The sequence below is a fragment of the Paramacrobiotus metropolitanus genome, unplaced genomic scaffold (genome assembly GCF_019649055.1).
Source record: "Paramacrobiotus metropolitanus isolate TYO unplaced genomic scaffold, Prichtersi_v1.0 Parri_scaffold0000212, whole genome shotgun sequence".
NCBI classification, from domain to species: domain Eukaryota; kingdom Metazoa; phylum Tardigrada; class Eutardigrada; order Parachela; family Macrobiotidae; genus Paramacrobiotus; species Paramacrobiotus metropolitanus.
Window position 1 is genome coordinate 43546 of NW_026570432.1, and position 18387 is coordinate 61932.

The following is an 18387-nucleotide window of genomic DNA, read 5'->3' on the forward strand; positions in this document are numbered from 1 at the left end:
GTCAACGACATGTTAGCAAAGGGAATAATTCGTAAATCGAATTCACCGTGGTGTTTCCCTGTCGTATTAGCAAGTAAGAAAAATCCCGATGGGACGATCGGTACGCGATTCTGCGTAAATTATATAAAGTTAAACGACGCTACTAAAAAGAACAATTATCCGCTTCCCAATCCAGATGAGCTTCTACAAGCTGTCGCGGATAATAAATATTATTGTGGATTTGACTGCAATGCAGGATTCTGGCAAGTGCAAATGCACGAGAATTCCATTGAAAAAACTGCGTTTATTACGCAGGATGGACTTTATGAATTTTTACGAATGCCGTTCGGTGTCTGTAATGGCCCTGCAACGTTTCAGGAAGCCATGAATAGGACGTTATCGGACGTTCATAGCGAAAATATTTTCGCTTATTTAGACGACATTATCGCCGCCGCCAAAGACTTCGAAGACCTTAAACGTAAAATACGTTTAATGTGTGAGTGTCTTTTAAAGACAGGTTTCACGCTGAAACCGAGTAAGTGCCATATTGGCGAGACAGAATTGCACTTCCTCGGACATATCGTGTCCAAGGATGGGATAAAAACTGATCCCGATAAAATAGCGGCTATAGAAAAATACCCAAAGCCAGAGACAGAGAAGGATCTAAGATCTTTTCTCGGACTTTGCAATTATTATCGTAAATTCGTCAAAGACTTTGCCGGTAGAACGCGCCGTTTATACGGCCTATTAAAAGGAGAGATTGATGTAAAATCAAATTGGACCGCAGATCACGATGGTGAATTTGCTGATTTAAAATCGGCATTAATTAACGCGCCAGTATTGGCGAAATTTGATCCCAGTAAACCAACCGTAATTGAGTGCGATGCATCGACAATAGGAATTGGTGCAATATTACACCAAGATGGACATCCGATTATTTATGCGAGCAAATTGCTCACCGATGCCGAGAAAAAGTACCCAATTACAGAATTGGAGTGCATGGCAGTAGTCTTTGCGTGTCGGAAATTTCGACACTTTATAGAATACTCCCATTTCTCGGTGCAGACCGATCACCAAGCCTTAACGAATTTACTGCGATCAGTTTCCCGCAAAGAGGGATTAAACGGCCGATTAACGCGTTGGGCACTTCAGCTCAGCAGTCATAAAATGACTATTTTATACAGGCCGGGAAAACAATGTGATAACGCTGACGCGTTGAGTAGGCACCCGGTAGGAGAGGCTACAGAAAGCCCAGACGATGACTGGGATGAGTTTAAAGACTCAAAATTCAGTACTCCGTCCATTCGTGTAGTAACGATAAGGGACGGAGCCGACCATGAAGAAGAGGAGGACAATTTCAAGTTCTACAGAGTAGAACAGGAAAAAGATCCGAATATCGAACGCATAATACATGCGCTAGAAGGACGCGTGGAAAGCGTACACTTACTAAAGCGACCCGGTTATTCCGGCTACGAATTATGGAATGGTGTACTATATAAGATTTCAGAAAAAGACGGTCGAATTAATCGCCGTTTTGTGGTGCCAAAGCACATGCGAGTGGATATCATGCATGCCATGCATGATGCACCGGCTAGCGGTCATTTAGGCCGCGCTAAAACTTATCAGGCGATAGCCTTGCGGTATTTCTGGGAGAATATGGTCTCCCAAATAATTAAATACGTCGATCACTGCTTTGCATGCCAGCATCGCAAGACATTGCGCAAAGCGCCACCCGGTAAATTACAGCAAATCGCTATCGGCGAACCGTGGTTTAGAATGCAGGTAGATTTAAAAGGGCCATTGCCCAAAACAACACGCGGAAATACTTATATAGCCGTGGCGATAGACGAACTTACAAAATTTGTAATCGCAAAACCGATACCAGATGCAAAAGCGGAAACTGTCGCTAATTTCTTAATTTATGATGTGTTCCTGCCGTACGGAACACCTCAGATATTGAACACCGATAGAGGAACACATTTTCACAATCATTTATTGGAAGCAATAAATAAAAGATTAAGAATACAGCACCATTTTGGCGCTGCGTATCATCCGATCGGACGTGGACTTGTCGAAAGACAAATGCAGACAATAGCCGACTCACTCGCGATGTACGCTAGTGATGGCCGGGAACGTAATTGGGACAAAGTCCTGCCGTTTGTTATTGCTGGTAAAAATCGAGTAGCAAATAAAACGACAAATCTGTCGCCGTATTTTATGCTGTACGGTAGAGAGCAGGTTATTCCTGCAGATACCGAAACGAAGACAAATTTGCCGTCTGATCACGCGACAATTCGCGAATACATGGAAGATTTCCGCTATAACTTGAGCCGTGCTCACGATATAGCAGAGTTGCATATCCGCAACGAATTTGAGAAAAATGCCGAGCGGTTCGACAAGGGTCGATCGGAGGACAATTTTAACATTGGGGATCTGGTGATCCTCAAAATAGAAAAGAAGAAAGGTGAGACGGAGTCATTTCGTCGCAGGTTCGAAATCGAACCGTGGGAAATTATAGGATTCCCATACACTAACGCTGTCGAATTGAAGAAAATAAACTCCGATAAATCGGAGGAAATCCGTATAGTAAATTGCGAACGCATAAAGCCATACAGGACGACAGAAGAGGACCGGAAAAATGAAACCCTATTAATTAGGGACCTTTTGGAAAATAATAATCTAAAGGAAATCCCCGATAATCAGGTGGTCTTGGCAGATAGTTCTGCCGCCAATATTCCCGCTACCGACGTGGTCCGTACCCCTGCAGAAATTGCTGCCGACAGTCCCCTCGTACCTGATTCAGAAGAGTGGGAAACAGAGAATGATGACGAAAATAATACTAAGCGCAATAGCGCTAATAAACCAGTGCCAAAAAAGCGATTTTTGCTTAAGCTACGCAAAAGCGCTAATGGATACACCAGAGTTAACCGTGTAATCATTAAATTACCGTACAAAGTACGTAAAGAATAAGATGATAAATTAAAACGATCGTTTTAATTGAAACACGATAGGGAAGCGAAGCTGATCAAAATACCGTACAAAAAAATCCACAATTAAATTGTGTATTTTTTTTCCATTGCAGATATTTTCGCAATGGACCGCGATCAGCGACCGAACCGACCGGTTGGCAGAGGTAATCCTCGTTTCTTCGCCCCACCTTTGGCGGGAAATCAAGCATACCGACCGATGCAGCGATTTGCTGCCCCGAACGTTCAAAATGCCGGTAATTTGCCCAATGTGGCACCAGAAGTGACTCCAGTGACTATGTCACGTAGCACGCAAACTGATCCAGTAATAGTGGCATCGTATGCCGAATACGAGCTATTGTTGCGTAGTAATCGGGAACGCGACTTGGCATCATACAGACACTCATTGGCAGCGACTGCTGCCCAACCAGAGGAGATAGCCGCAGTTGATCAACTGCATATTACTCCGCCAGCAGAAAGAGTGGCAAAGGCCATGATAGCGCGTGCAAAGGCACAGAGTGACGCGGCGGAAGCTTCGAAAGAAATTGAAGAAGTGCCGTACGAATCAATTGTAAAAAAATCTATTCAATCGCCTGCAAAAGCAGGAGTAGAAACAGCGTTAAAGACCAAGTCTAAACGGAGTAAATCACCAAAACCACCGGCAGACGCCAACGAGCGATTAGCAAAGCTGATCGCCGACCATGAACAACAAGAGGCCAGAGATAGGCAGCGTTGGGGACAATCCTTTATAATGGAAGGTCCGTTTGCCCCGACGAAAACAGACGCCCCTAATGGGAAGGAATTACGAGTAGTTACGATACCGCAGCACGTGTATAATACACCACAAGTCTTAACGCAAATAAGGCCACAGTTGCAAGTGCAACCGCCCCCGGCGTTCTGGAAGGAAACTGGCTTAAAGCCAGCCGTAATTAGATTCCCTACTCCTATGGGAGTGGTGCAAGCACCAATCGAACACCAGCAAACGGCTGGAATAGTCAAACGGGATATTGACCCAGTTAAAATCAAGCAGGAGCAGAGTTATATCATCCCGAAATTATCGGGATCGCGAACACCGTCACCAGCTGTATCAGCAATATGCAGTAGGACTCACCCGCATCGGGTGCAAAGTAAATCAACCTCGCCAGGCGAGGAGGATAAAAAGCGGAAGTTAGAAGACGAAAAGGAGGAGACGCAACGGCGTGTAGTCCAAGTTAGGGACAAGCTGAGACATCAGCCATCGTCATCAGACGATGAAGAACAGCCGCGTCTTGTAATAGATGAAATGCACAGCAATGCTGCGCAGAAAGGCAGTGAAGAGGACTTAATCAAGTTCTCCAGTGAATCGAATGGCAATGACCGAAATAATTCTCCGGAAATTCCGGAACCTAAACCGAGTGGATCGTCGACTGCACCGGGTGATAATCAGCCAGCAAAGACCTGGCCAACTAGCGGGGAAATAGCTGAAGTCACGACGGTGACACTGGACATTATTAATAATGTCCGGAAAAGGGATAAGATGGCGGCATTCGCCCATTTACTACAAAAATACAGACAGATTATAGCCCCGCGGTATATTACTACCGAAGAATACGGGCGCATAGTTCAAATCGCCTCAGAACGCGGGACGTTGGTGGAGGTGTACGAAAACTGGACACCAACGATGAAATATGCGATAACCGCAAGTCGTAAAAGTCGATATGTCGACATGAAAGTCCACAACATGCAGGAAATGGTAGAAGCGGTGGCAATTGCCATTAGGGATATCCACAACGTTCGTGGATCGACCATTGATGAGATTGTTAGGTATATGTACTTAACAATGCCATTAGATTCAGTCAATCCTGAGCAGCGCTACTCGGATGTCACTACCGCGGTCAATGAGGCGATCGCCACGGGAATAATCGTAGATGCGGCCTTGGCCGGGAATAGTGGGCGATATGCCTTAGTAGAAACTAATCGTAAACGGATCGCCGAGTTAACCGGCCAACACATAGAAGAAGTACCGTATTCACCCGCGAAGCGCGTTCCATTCGGGCGAAGGCCCATAGCAGTGGACGAACAGAAAAATTTGTTGGCACAACCATCGCGTAATGATTTGGCAATTGCCATATATAAAATTGAACAGAGGGGGGAAAATCCCACAGCGCAGCGGATAAGTGAATATTTTGGCACTTACCAGCCATATGCGGTGCAGTCTATGCTTCGTACAATGTACGAAGATGCACAAGTAACTCGTCGATATAACGGTGAAACTTCACCTTCTTATTATTTTGGGCGCAAGGGACTTTCCTTTCTCCAAAGAGTACAGTTCGAGAAAGTCCCGCAGTGGGATGAGATCGTTGTAAAAACGATCGTAGAAATCGGTGATCCTTCAGGGTCATCGCCGGACGAAATCATCCAGTATGTTAGAACTGTATGTCCAGCAATAGCTGACCAAGTGGACGATGCCGTAACTTTGGCGATAAGTCGCCTAATTACTGATCCGAGAATTATCGGATTAAATGACCCGCATCGCGGGATGGTTTTATCTGTGGTTTTAGACCACATTATAGAAGAGGATAATTAGTTACCATATCTCCGAGGTGGTTAGATGCGTATAAAACGCAATAAGATAAATTGCCGTAATTACTGCATAATTTAATTATTTTAAAATATTTGCAGAGATGGAAGAATTACCGTACGCCTATGGGCCAATGCGCTCCTGTAGACGTTGCCAGCACAACACTAATAATCGGAAGTGTGTGTGGAATGCACACTTGGCCCGAACTTCCGATCGGAAAATCCGCAGATCACCGTGTCCCGTCTTTATGACGAAGTACTGCTACGCAGTCTGGATGCTTATCGTACAATTACGTTGCCGGAGTACTGGACGATAGTCAGTGCCACGCCGTATTACTACCGTGGCGTTTTCGACAGTGCTGTGCAGTTCATCAGCGACGGTGCTGATGAGTGGTCCTATGCGATCCACCCTGAGAATTTTGGGCGATGCACGGCGGATTTAGTGAAACGCGCAACTGCGCCTCCAAATCAGGTAAATATACCTGTTATCAGCGAATGCGGGAATTTTGAAATATTCCCCGTAGATCACAGCATCCAGTATTTACCGGGTAGGGATAATTCCCATAATTTACAGAATTATTCGGCAAGCGCCGGCGGACAGCAAATGCCGTATCAGCCGCAACAAGGCCAATGGCAGCCGTCGGTTATGTTTTCGCCGCAGCCATACCAGCAGCAAAGTCTGCCACCAACAGGATATCCGCAGCAACAGCCAGTTCGATATACGAACATGGCATTGCAAGTACCGTCCGGCTCATTGCCACCTGAGCATATTGCTCATCTGCAGCAGAGTCTTCCCAGCGGAAGTTACCAGTACGACCCGGAGACGAAGATGATAACTCCGTGCCCATGGCCAGCTGGAACAGCACCGAAAGAATCACCACAGCGGCAAACTAATCCGCTGTTAGCAAATCTTCCGCCGCTGACCAGGAAACCGCCAGTGAATCAACAACCGCCTTTACAATTGCTGCGAGTGCAGCCTGTACCTGTAAGTGAACCAGTTTTTGATTCTGAGCCGAACTCAGGTGCTAGTCATTCTAGCAATACTAGCAATGCTAGTGGCAAAATTCGACATAAAATTACTTATAACTTACCGAATGTGGGGAAAACCCCAGACAATTCTTTTGAAGAAGGCGATATTATGCCCGGTAAGCTGAATGCAGCTGTGAAATTTCAGAGAAAGAAAACGCCGAATTGGAATGTTCGCGCAACGCGTGACAAACCTACACCGTACAAGCCAGATGCATCTGTATTATTGATGCCCGAACGACAGACACATCCGCAGCGTATTCGCCGCGATATCGATGTTATTCGTCGGGACCTTGATCAATATATTGATCGTGTTGTGTCAATAATTGGCACAGTTAATACAGAACAGAGAACCGAAATCGGCAAAGCCATCACTGACACCTTGGACTTGTTACATACCGTTGGGTATGATTTGCGTATTCGCAATTCGATCAACATGTACCAGGTGGATTTGTTTCGACAAATGGAAGTGCGGCGATATGAAACGCCACGCCGTAATGGACTGCGTAGCGCGCTGGATATTTCCCAGCTTAAGGAAAAACTCATCGAAATCTCCGTAGTAGATTGGGAATTAATCTCCCAGTTTAAAATCCTATTTACCGAAAATCCGGAGGAATTCCTCCTACAGTTTATTCTACCGGACACGGATCCAGCAAAGTTCTGGTTTTTCTGCCGTGCCGCGTGCGCTATGCAGCGTAAGATAGCTCCCATGAAAATCACATGGGACACCATCCCTGTCGGATGGGGATTAAAAAAGTATATTCTGGTTATCCTATCCGCGTTAATGGGCAACTGCCACGCTCACCATTACGCCCGGACATACCGCCAAGCGGAACAGAACCGCCGATTGAAAAGCTACGTTAATCGTATGGGAGAGCCTCTTAACGAGGAACAACAAGCGAAAATACTTAATGACATTTTGCATGTCATGCAAGTTGATGGACTTAATACCGAAGCTATCCATAATGGACATTATGACGGGATATACGATCTCGTCAAAAGATTTGCGGAGCGTCAGGGGAAGCGCAAAGTCGCTCCGAATTCACCCGATACTCCAATAGCGAGTCAGACATTACAACCAGATCCGAAGAAAACAGTAGTGTCAATGGACACAACAGAACCTGAGGAAACGCCGGATACAGCTAATGCTGCAACCGTAATCGCAGCTAACACTGCAACCGCAGCGCCAACTGCGAATACTCAATCTGCAGTGATCACTGCGCCGTCTAGCGGAATTCCGCAAACAGAAGTTGTGGCGTCAGTGGAGGCACTGACGATTGCGGAAACCCTGCCGGCATTGGAGCAGCAACCCGCCGCAGAGGCGGACGATGAAATGACGGGACCAGAACCGTCAATAAGGAATAATTTCCTTTTCCCGACGAGACAAGCCCTTCGAGACCGGCAAATGGAGCTGGAGGCGCTGGGACAGAATGAAACATTCACCGAAGTGGACCATTTAATTTTTGCGGTCCATATACCAGATAACGAAACTGATCCACTTTATTACCCGGGTGGAAACGATGAAGTGGACTTGCTGGAGGATAGCACCGAAGTTAAGGCTACGTCTGCCGTATTGAGCGACGCTCTTAACGCATTAAATGGAGAATTGCAGGCAAAACCGCCGTAAAAGCATTAAATGCACCAATTGCCGTATTGTACTAAGTACTGCTAAAATTAAATCGCCGTAATGCACAACGAATTGCAGACTTAATTTTATTGGAATCGCCGTATTGTACTACGAGTACACAATTTAGTATTAATAGCCGTAGTGCGCAATGAACCGTAACGATAAACTTTATTGAATCGCCGTAGAGTACAACGAACATGACTCAGAATAAAATGCCGTAACGCCCAAAGAGTGCACCAGACTGAATTTATTTTAATTCTAATAAAAATGAATTACCGTAGAAGCACAAATTAGTGCATAATACTTGGTTACAGAACTGCCGTAGTGCATTAATTGCATAAACAGATGAATAAAATTGCCGTAGATGCACTATGTTGCACATATGTCGTGGATCGACGCTACAAAGCGTATAATTGGAGGAAAACTCCGGAATGGAACCTGCAAAACTAACACGGATTAACGTGCGCGATTTTGGAACTAACCGGAATGGGAATTTAACGGATTCTGTTACGAGTATAAACTCGTTTTGATTAAATTTACGCCGCATTTTGCCGCGTCTTGTTCTCACTAACTGTGATGAAATAATTGGCACATTTTTTTTAGTAAGAATTTCTCATTATGTTGCATTTCTCATTATGTTGCATATAAGATGCGTTTTTTCATTTCTCATTCCTGTTTTGAGCCTCAAGGGGCTTCGGCGTCCCGTCCCGTGGCATGTCAGAGTGTTGTGCGTAGTGCACAGGATATTGGCGTGTTCGCCTCACCATCACTGGATCGGCTCACCATTCGCCATTCTGCGCACATGCAAAAGCATGTTTTGCCAGTCGAGTGCCAGCTACGGAACCGTTAACATCGATTCCTAGCAGATTCTGATTTCATGCCCTTTTCTGGCTAGATTTTGTGATTGCCCTTTTGATTTCTACCGAAATAAAGGTTATTTCTCGAGGAGATGTTGTTTCCGTTGTCGTTTCTCTGTACAGCGTAGACGCTTCTCCGAGACCGGTGACACAATAGATTTACCGAAAACACGGAAACAGAACGCTGATAATCAGCCGAGTGTTACGTTGAAGAACTCAATACTTTAGGGCTCACAAAGAACCTAATCAAAACGAAAAAGTTTTATCTAATTCAGTCTATTGTTATCGGTTTCTGCATTTCCGGTGAGCTCGTTTGATAATTCCACGCATCGTTTCTACTTTGATGACAGGAAATATCACGAACCCACAATCACTACATTATTTCTTATGTAAATCCGCATTATATTCCGCATAATAATTATGACTGTATACCAATCTGTTATTCGTTTTTTAGTGTAATTGTTAAGCGTGATAAAGACAAACTGTTTTTGAAACGTCTTGTACTTATCTGGTCTTGTTTTGTTGCAAGATAGTACTGTGTTGTCGAGTCAACTTGGAACCTTTTTATACAGTGAGTCGTATCCGATTAGCATATACCTCACTGTACGAAACGGTGCCAAGTTGACTCGACAACACAGTATAGTCTTCTTTTAAACGTTTTGTATATTAAAGAAGGTTATTACACAAAGAGCAGGCTCCGTAGATCAGCGCCTAAGATAGAAGCGCGCATCTACGGTCACTGCTTAAATCCACTGGTTTATTGTACTTAATTTAGCACTTCCTTCTTCGACGAATTTCTTGGTTGTTGTAGAGTTGGTTCGACTGCGATCCCCCCCAACTTCGAATTAAGACGACTGCAGCGTTTGTTGAATAAAAACCCTCATTAAAATCGGTTTTATGCTTTCGCATTAGCTGAATATAACGAATTAAGGTCCCTGTTTGGCACAATTGCGTTCGTTTGTTTGCATATGGCAGGGCTTGGGTATGCAAATTCGTTGTCTCAGTTTGTGCTGGAAACTTGTCCTGGTATTATTCTATTCGGTGCCGGAATCGTTTGTGACGTATATCAGCGCCTAAGATATTTGCTGTCTCGTTATCACGTATATGTAATTGCGGTCCGAAGGCTGCGGCACAGTACAGTATATCATACCCTACTACTTGTAAATGCTTGCAAATGATTTTTACGGACAGCACGCAGGTCGATACTAACTGTAAAGGCAGCAAGAATGTCGCCACAACTCATAAAATTATTATTTTTGGAAGACGTAATAGAAGAAGATTAGAAGACCCTACGCGTAATAGAACGGCCTTACTGCTAAATGCTTGCAAATGATGTTTTTGTTGTCAGCACATATTAACTGACAATGCGATTTCCTCCAAAAATCGCAGAAAAGGTCACGACAGGTGAAATCTACCGAGACAATGTAAAGGACAGCCGCATGGATTCCGCTGCATCGGTGAGGTGAAATTACAGTAATGGAAGTAAAACAAATTTTTTAGACTTATCCAACTCAAATGTAAGGGCTGTAACTGATAATCTTGCAGTGCGCGGTGCACACTAGTGCTACCGAAGAAATTTTGCCTAGTCTGTATGGGTATAAACAATTACTTACTATAGTGTGAGAGTAAGTAAGTTAGGAAGTTCTTGGTACAGAGTAAGTTGTCTACATAGCTATAGTAAGTTCTTGGTATAATGAACGAGAAAACAGAGTCGTAAGTTGTGTAAGTTGTACATGTGATAAACCTTTTGAAAAAAAGCTTTCCGATGTGAATATTTAGGGAAAAAAGATAGTGAATCGTAAATAGTTCATTTTGGTCTTTGCGAAAGTTTCTGTTGAGTTCGTCTGCTCTCGTTCGGTAATAATAACAACAAACAATAATGTTCTCAATTTCGGGAAGCACCAAGAATTTCGCTATCGCTATCCTTGTTTTAGCTTGCACAAACTCTTGACATTGGTTTCATTGTTAGTTTTTAACTAGTAAAGCAATTCGTTCGAGGTAACGAACGAAGAGGTCACGACACGTAAAATCTACCGAGACAATGCGGAATGCCAGCCGCATCGATTCTGTCGCATCGGGATTGCGTTCACTGAAATCCGGTTGACCATTTCGGCAGGTTACTACTGTCGGCAGGAAAGGGTCGACCGCTCGTGTGCCACTTTCGCTTTCCAGTAACCACATGTGCATATTTCGCAAATGGTTTCGACAGGGAAATGTATTGTCTCCCAGGAACACCGCTTCCATGGCGTCGCTGTTGCGGAAATCCATTGTGGAGAGCGTGATCACACCTTTCGCGCAACGGCTAATAATAGCTGGACCGATCTCGCATCTGCTGGCAGGTTGCGGGGTCGCCGGCGGTGTAAGAGGTAGTGATGTTGTAGTTAAGGCAAGGGTTGGTGTGGAAGAACGGGATGTTCTAGCGGTTGAGGTCCTCATGGACATATACGTTACCTCGGTCTCGATGGATGTTGTTCTTGATGTGTCTGTAGGCGAATGAGTTGGTGGCGTTTTCGTGGCAGCTGTCCACGTACTAAATTCCATTAAACCTGCATGCGGCAACATCACATCATGCCCTAATTCAGTTAGTTTCCCGAAGTACTGTAGCTGATATGCAAACCACTCATGATCCATGATCGTAGTACGGCTGTAGTACTACTCACCTTCGTCCTGCAGGACAATATTATTCAAACCCGCCCAAAACGTGCGACTCCGCACTTTCAGGCGAAACTTTAACTGCAAAATGGTAATGCAGGATCAACGATTAGAATATGCTTGTACTGTATATATGCATTCTTAGTTCACCAGTAGTATCGTACCCGGAAAGCAGTGGTACGCGGCTCCACGGTGATCACAACAGGATTGGACCAGGTGAACTGATCGTTTTTGCTAAAGATCCTCACTTCCGGTGTTCCATCCGATGGTACCACATTTAGTTGAATATGCGGATTGTTACTGGTGCCAAATGTCTGCTGATGCACGCGAAACGTCAGCGTTGCCTGGAATGTCAAGTAGATTTCTTGCGAGAGCAGCTCGGCGAAAATCTCATCACCGCTGGGACTATTCGCAGCAGCCATCCATTGCCCTGTACATACGTAGCGTACACAACAACTGTCCTACCTTTGTTATACCGTATTCGGATTACTCGCAACTTACTACGTACAATTTGTACAACGTGTAAGCATTATCGTTAATTCACATAGATATGGACAAGTTAAAAGTATGCCAGGAGGCTTCCTAGTCGATACGCACACCTAGTTCTAACTATATAGTTTCTGCTCTTATATTATCGTACGGTACCGTACAAGACAGTAATTAACAGGGATAGAAGCATTTATAATGCGGGTCGGGTGATCTAGTAGGTTATATTACTTCGTAATATACTCTGTATGCTAAACGGAAACAGGCGGCTTGGCGGTAGTGGACCCGTTGCAGCTGGTCTGGGTCACCTGCCATATCTGAGCTGGAGTCGGCGTCCATCCACAGAAGGTGCCCACGAACTGGCAAGAGATTTGTGCTTGCACCACAACTGTCCAGGATTGCAGCAATACTACAACTGTGAAAAAATACGCCAACTGAAGGTAGTATCCAAATTCAGATCTGTATTGCCACGAATGGGATACCCCAGTGACCCAGAGTCCGCAAACCAGAAAAGACTAACCAAAACCAATATTATATTCTGAAAGCCCGTAGGCAAAAACCCGGCCAGATAGTATTCATTTCTTTCAAAACCTCTCCCGCTTCGAACGCCTCTTAAAGTGCTGTTTTAAGGTGGGCGGCAACACGGGCTAATACTTCATAACTATACGACATACGTTTATACAGCTCCGGCCAACCGTAACTGGACATTTCTCCCCAGTGCCATGTAACGACCAAAAGATGTGGCGGATGCACTTTTGTCTTGCGGCTATGTCACCCTAGCGCAAAAAGTACGAGTATCCTGGGTTAAGTGGGAACGGTAAATTTGTGCGGACGTTTTTGTCGATTTCCCACATTTTACTGTTCGGTTACTACTTGAAGTAACTGTATACGACTACATACTAGGTAGCAGATACACAGCATACACTAAATGTCTGCATGTACAGATACGGTACTTACCTAAAATAAACCTGCGAGTACAGGCCCGACGATGCTCTTGCCATGATGCCATTTAATAAGAATCACTATAGTTTTGAAAATTTACAAAATTCAGTGGGATAATTCCGGTTGTAGGGATGTGGATATGAGATCACTCACTTTGCACACTATAACTTAAATACCGAAAACAAAACTGAGCCAAAAATATGTCAAAGCAAGTTTGTAATCAGCGGATATAATAATCTGTAGATATGAAATGCTTACGAGTAGTGTAAGCTGACGAATTCGCTACTTCCGGACTAATACAAGAGCTAATCTAAAGGTGGGAATTTTATCTCTTGTGCATGGGTTATCGGGTTCCACGTTTACGTTGACAATATTTTTCATCATTGTTTCTGTTTGCGTAATAGGTGGCTTTGCGTGATTCCTGTTCACGGTTGCAAAAGACTGAATACGCGGGTCTACCGACTAGATACTTCAATTATTATTGTTTATTAATATGACGAAAGAAATACGCGTAGCGTCTTAGGGGGGATCATGAATTATTAAACAATGCGGGCCAAAGTCAAGAAGGACGAAACTCCCGACTTGAAATAGTGATAGTACAGTACAGTACTACAATATTGCATAATATTGTACTTTCAACTTTGTAATTACATACTGTTGTTTATTACAAAGATGGAAATTTAATGTACATTCATAGGTCGACTGCATTACTTTAAGATTGAGCGAATGCTGTCTCAGAAGACCAGAATCCTAATTTATGTTAGATTTCTCTGCATCCTCTACCCGTCGCTAACAGCGTGCTTGCTGATATACCGATTAAATTTTCATTGATCTCGTGCGCAAGCTAGTTTTAAAACAATAAATCTCAAGAAATCAAATTTTTAAAAGCTGTGTCCTCTGGAACAACCTCGGAAATCCGTCTGTCCTGGTGGCCGTTACGCGAATCCATATTGTGAACATAGCGAAGGGAACACACGCCGAAGTGCTGCATACACCGGCAGTAGAAGTAGAGGCGCATCTACCGTATTTTCGCGTTTCAGATTTGCCGTAGTTGTTAGCATTAGTTACACGAGTACAGCAGCAGCACCATTACTTAGTTGTACGAGTACGGAGTACTGTACTGTTCTACACTATTGATCATGTTGCCGTTTTGCGATTCATTCATCCACATCATAAACTCATTCACAGAAACTGTAAACTTTCCGGGGTGTTAAATCGGATTTTTAATGCGAGTATTTGTAATGGATGTGTTAGCAAACGATAAAACGTGGTTCTTCTTAGCGAAAACAAAATTCGTATCGGCTGCCGGACTACTGCAGCGAAAGGTCACGCTTTGGAAATTTGAAAAGCGCAGTATTTTTCAGCGAACGACAGGATGTGTAGAACTGCGGACTTAAACAGCACCCAATCGGCCTTGGAAAAACCACTCGGAGTATTTTGCTTTCTGAACAGGATAGTTACAAATTCGGCTTCGGTACTGTTGTCGGATTACCGCATCAGGAGAAAATTCAGAATCAGGAGAACGAACACCAAAACGCAACAGCTGGCAAACGAACTGCGCTTTCTGCCCTTTGACATTTCTCAACAATTGCTCACTTACACTTTACAGTTCGAATAATTGCACATCGACAGTATGTATGCTGCAAACGGCTGCAGCAGACAGCAGTTGTTCACGTGAAATCCCAAACGGGGTGCCGCACTTCACCATGCGCTGTGCGCGATCATTGTGCGATAAACACGACCACAGTGGTAACTTACCTAAAGAACTACTGCTCGCTGCAACACAATATAGTGCCGGTGAGCAATTGTTTCAACTGTAAACTGTAACTTCTATAAGTAAGCAATTGTAGAGAAATGTCAAAGTACTTCAGACTTAACAAATATGTAGAAGTATCTGTACAGCACGAATCACATCACTGTAAATACCTGCTGTCGTTGTAAGAACAGTATTCTTACAGTATTCTTATTCTTAGTATTCTTAGAATACTACAGTTCAGAAAAAGACGGTGTTTTTTTCTTTCCCGTCCAAAGATATACGATCACAGGTATTCGTACATTATTTTCTTTATTATCAGAAAAACTCGCATTTCATCCATCCATGTTTTAATCATTTCTGTCAGGCTGTCGCAATGTCCTTCCCGTACTCTGTAGACACCGAAACACTACACCGAAATCAGCACATCCACGTAGAAAACTATTCGCTATAAGCCGTATAACCATCACCGAAAACAAGCCAGAATCTGATACAACATAACTGCCATTTACTCCCATTTAGAAAAAATCATCATCATCGAATCCCGGTGGCGCGGCGGGATAGGCGAAATGCATCTGCGAGAGGGGAAAGTACGGCATCAGCCGGGTATATCCGGCATAGCGGCGCATCTGTTCCGCTTTGGCCGAGTTGCGCCGTTTGGTCTCCGCTTCATAACACTGCAAGTAACACAACACCACATGAAATGTCAACAACCGGGATGATTTCCTCTTACGGTGCGTATCACCGACAATCTATTTCTTCACCTCTTTCCAGGAACCATGAAACCGCTTGATCTCCTCCTCGGTGAACGTGGCAAATCCCTTGAAATCCCGCAGCAGATACGCACGCCACAGGCGTTCCCGGTCGACGATGGAGAAGAGGCGTTTGCAGGTGCGGGCCAGACGCATGGCTTCGCTGGTGGGCAGCGTGTGGGCCAGTCGCTCCAGGACCTCCATCGGGAGGGCTTCTAATCCCACCAGGAGAGGCGGATCCAGACCTGCAAGGAAGCCAGACTTAGCGATAAGTCCTGCATGCACTTAAACAGCCACATCTGGCTACATTAAACCAATATTCGATGATCTGCTCAGTAAATTTTCAATACAAGAAACGGAGAGAAAGCAAGCATATGAAACCGTGTATACAGTTAAGCATGTAACCGAACATCAAAATCATAAACGTGATAATACAGTACAGTGAATGTTTTCCCCGTCTACAGTATCGTGCAAATAAATTTTACGGCGGCTGAAATCTTTTCACTAGGGTTGTTATAATCTTTGAACGGATGACCACTGCCAGTCTGTTCGAATTTACTCTTCGAATATCAAAATTAGTATTGTAATAAATTTACAATAACCAGTAAAAACTAGAAAAATTAGCACGTTAAAATACACTGTTATTTTAATAAACAGACAACAAACTACTCTAAAAAAAATTCTGACGCAGTACTCATATAAGCGCCTATTGCTGACCGCATACTACATGGAAAATCAAATCGCAGCAATCAGTCCCGTGAAAACGACAAAACGCCGCTCAAATCTGCATATGCCGAAAAATAACGTACAAAAAATCCAGGAAATTACAAAATTACGAACAAAAAATCCAGGAAATTTTTAAGATTCACTTGCCTAACCCGAATGGTTGCACGGGGAATACCACAAACAACCTATGACTATCCCAAATATTCTCAATCTTCAATCTTCTTACCATGTGCTATTATGGCTTTCAGGGGATGGACAATCGCATCCTTGACCTGCCGCGCCAGCAGATGCAGATCCCGGTACATCTCCACCACATTATTCCGCAGCGATCCACTGTACGCGTTACTGATCCAGTGCCGGGCGGCCAGGGGGATCTTCAGGGACGGCGGCGGCACGTCCGGCGAGCGGATCCTCCCGGAGCTGTCCACCGTCTCCTGGGCGTGCTTGAAGCGCTCCGCCACCACCGACTGGATCATCACACCCTTGGCTTGCCCACTCATCACCGTCGTGAAGACCAGCAGGCAGGAATAGGGCGCAGAGGGAGCCGGGTTAGAGAGATGCGAGTAGAAGGAACGCCGCACGAAACGCGTATCCGTTTCTGAATCCTCCACCTAAAGCATAGCAAAAATGTACAGCAAACGAATCACAAACGATTATTATTTTACTTACTGATTAAAGATTTAATGGATGTTGTACCAATCATGTATCACATGTTTCAGACAAAAAGGACCAACGAATAGTCAACATTATTAACTGAATCCAGCGAAATCAGAATTAACTGATCCAGTTATAATTTACAGAGAACTTTCTACAGAACCAATTACTGAGTTTAATTTATTCGGAACCAAAAGAAAACTTAAGTCTTTTAAACTGCTTCAAGAGTTAAAAAAACAACTTTATAGTATCTAAACGAATAGTCCCTGTTTTCAATGTCGCTAAATAAAAATTACCAATTAATTCAATACAGCGCCCAGTGACCAACTTACCTTGATTTTCTGAAAGCCCTCTTCCCACATCAACACATCCACGGCGAACACGTATCCATCCAGGACACTGATATTCCCTTACGCTCCTCAATCAGATCCTCCCAGGCGCGCTGAAACGTGTTGGGCACCCAGTCGAACGTGCTCTCCATCAGCCAGCGCAGACGATTCGGCTCATCGGGATCGAGAACGATGTGGGGACGGCAGAAGATCAGGGCATCATCAGAGCTGCTGGATACCGTGCTGGCATCACTGGGACGGCGCTCGGCGTCCGCGCCGATATCGGAACGCTCCGGGGACATGCCCGCGGATTCAGAGGTGTGGTCTTCCATGAGATCCGTGAGGAAATGGTTCACACCTGGGCACGGGTGACTCCAGACAGCAACTTAAAGATACAGTCGATACTCGAGAAAATCCAATCCTATGAACCTCAAATTTAGATCGTCGAAAGAGCTGGCTCAGACAGAATTATAACAACTGAATATACTACAGCTTGACGGGTGAAATTACCGTGTATAAGAGTTAATTTGGCAAGACCACGATGAAACGGATAACAAAATTCGGAAGCAACCACCCAAGAAACGAACCGAAGCAGAGATGCTCAGCCTGCTCACACCAAATGTGAATTATCCGTTTTTAACTCGCATGTCTAATATGGCTGTAAGCAAAACCGTTCAACGCAAATTCATAAATAATTAAAAAAAACTAGGAATTTAAAAAACTAGGAATTCTCAAAGACGCACAGTCGATTTCATCATAATCTGAGATTGATTTCAGATCTGATTGGAAACCAAAAACAGCGCAAAAAATCTTCGAATGGAAAATCCAAAAACCACAACCTTCTTCGGAATCGTGACGGAAGTGACAGCTTAGGCGATTACCAAACGCCTCTGTACAGGGAAATCCTTCATAAATCAGCGTATAATCTGTAGTAACTCTTGGCTATATTAAGAGTGCGCGGATAAACGTTTCCCTGTGTCGCATAATTCGAATCTGATGGTAACGCCAGCGCAGCCGGGCAGGGCGGCAGTTTAACTCCAGAAATGGTGATTCATCGACTCACCGTGACTCGACTATGC

General features: G+C 44.3%; 2 protein-coding genes across 8 annotated transcripts; both read right to left on the reverse strand.

Moving 5' to 3' along the window:
* Positions 1-10691: 10691 nt before the first annotated feature.
* Positions 10692-13301, reverse strand: LOC129601082 (uncharacterized). 7 transcript variants are annotated; one of them, XM_055499805.1, is made up of 6 exons: positions 13110-13301; positions 12827-12928; positions 12396-12567; positions 11831-12096; positions 11675-11747; positions 10692-11560 (listed from the first exon to the last, which is right to left on the reverse strand). In XM_055499805.1, exons 4-6 carry the CDS (start codon positions 12086-12088, stop codon positions 10980-10982), a joined length of 912 nt encoding a protein of 303 aa, XP_055355780.1. In that variant the 5' UTR covers positions 12089-12096; positions 12396-12567; positions 12827-12928; positions 13110-13301; the 3' UTR covers positions 10692-10979. The 7 variants fall into 7 exon arrangements, with proteins under 7 accessions (XP_055355780.1, XP_055355778.1, XP_055355779.1 ...); XM_055499803.1 differs by having other exon boundaries at positions 11831-12010; positions 12384-12567; XM_055499804.1 differs by having other exon boundaries at positions 12384-12567.
* Positions 13302-15164: 1863 nt separating this feature from the next.
* On the reverse strand, positions 15165-17530 carry LOC129601080 (F-box only protein 7-like). The gene is made up of 4 exons (XM_055499797.1): positions 17312-17530; positions 16552-16936; positions 15612-15844; positions 15165-15524 (listed from the first exon to the last, which is right to left on the reverse strand). Exons 1-4 carry the CDS (start codon positions 17339-17341, stop codon positions 15366-15368), a joined length of 807 nt encoding a protein of 268 aa, XP_055355772.1. The 5' UTR covers positions 17342-17530; the 3' UTR covers positions 15165-15365.
* Positions 17531-18387: the final 857 nt, after the last annotated feature.

Coding starts and splice junctions, on each gene's coding strand:
- LOC129601080 (XM_055499797.1), bottom strand. CDS start 17,341: ATGTGGGAAGAGGGCTTTCAGAAAATCAAG. Junction 16,937..17,311: donor AGGGCTTTCAGAAAATCAAG/GTAAGTTGGTCA, acceptor GCTATGCTTTAG/GTGGAGGATTCAGAAACGGA. Junction 15,845..16,551: donor GAAAGCCATAATAGCACATG/GTAAGAAGATTG, acceptor GCTTCCTTGCAG/GTCTGGATCCGCCTCTCCTG.
- LOC129601082 (XM_055499798.1), bottom strand. CDS start 13,153: ATGGCAAGAGCATCGTCGGGCCTGTACTCGCAGGTTTATTTTAG. Junction 12,568..13,109: donor TACTCGCAGGTTTATTTTAG/GTAAGTACCGTA, acceptor ATTTTTTCACAG/TTGTAGTATTGCTGCAATCC. Junction 11,561..11,674: donor TATTGTCCTGCAGGACGAAG/GTGAGTAGTACT, acceptor TGCCGCATGCAG/GTTTAATGGAATTTAGTACG.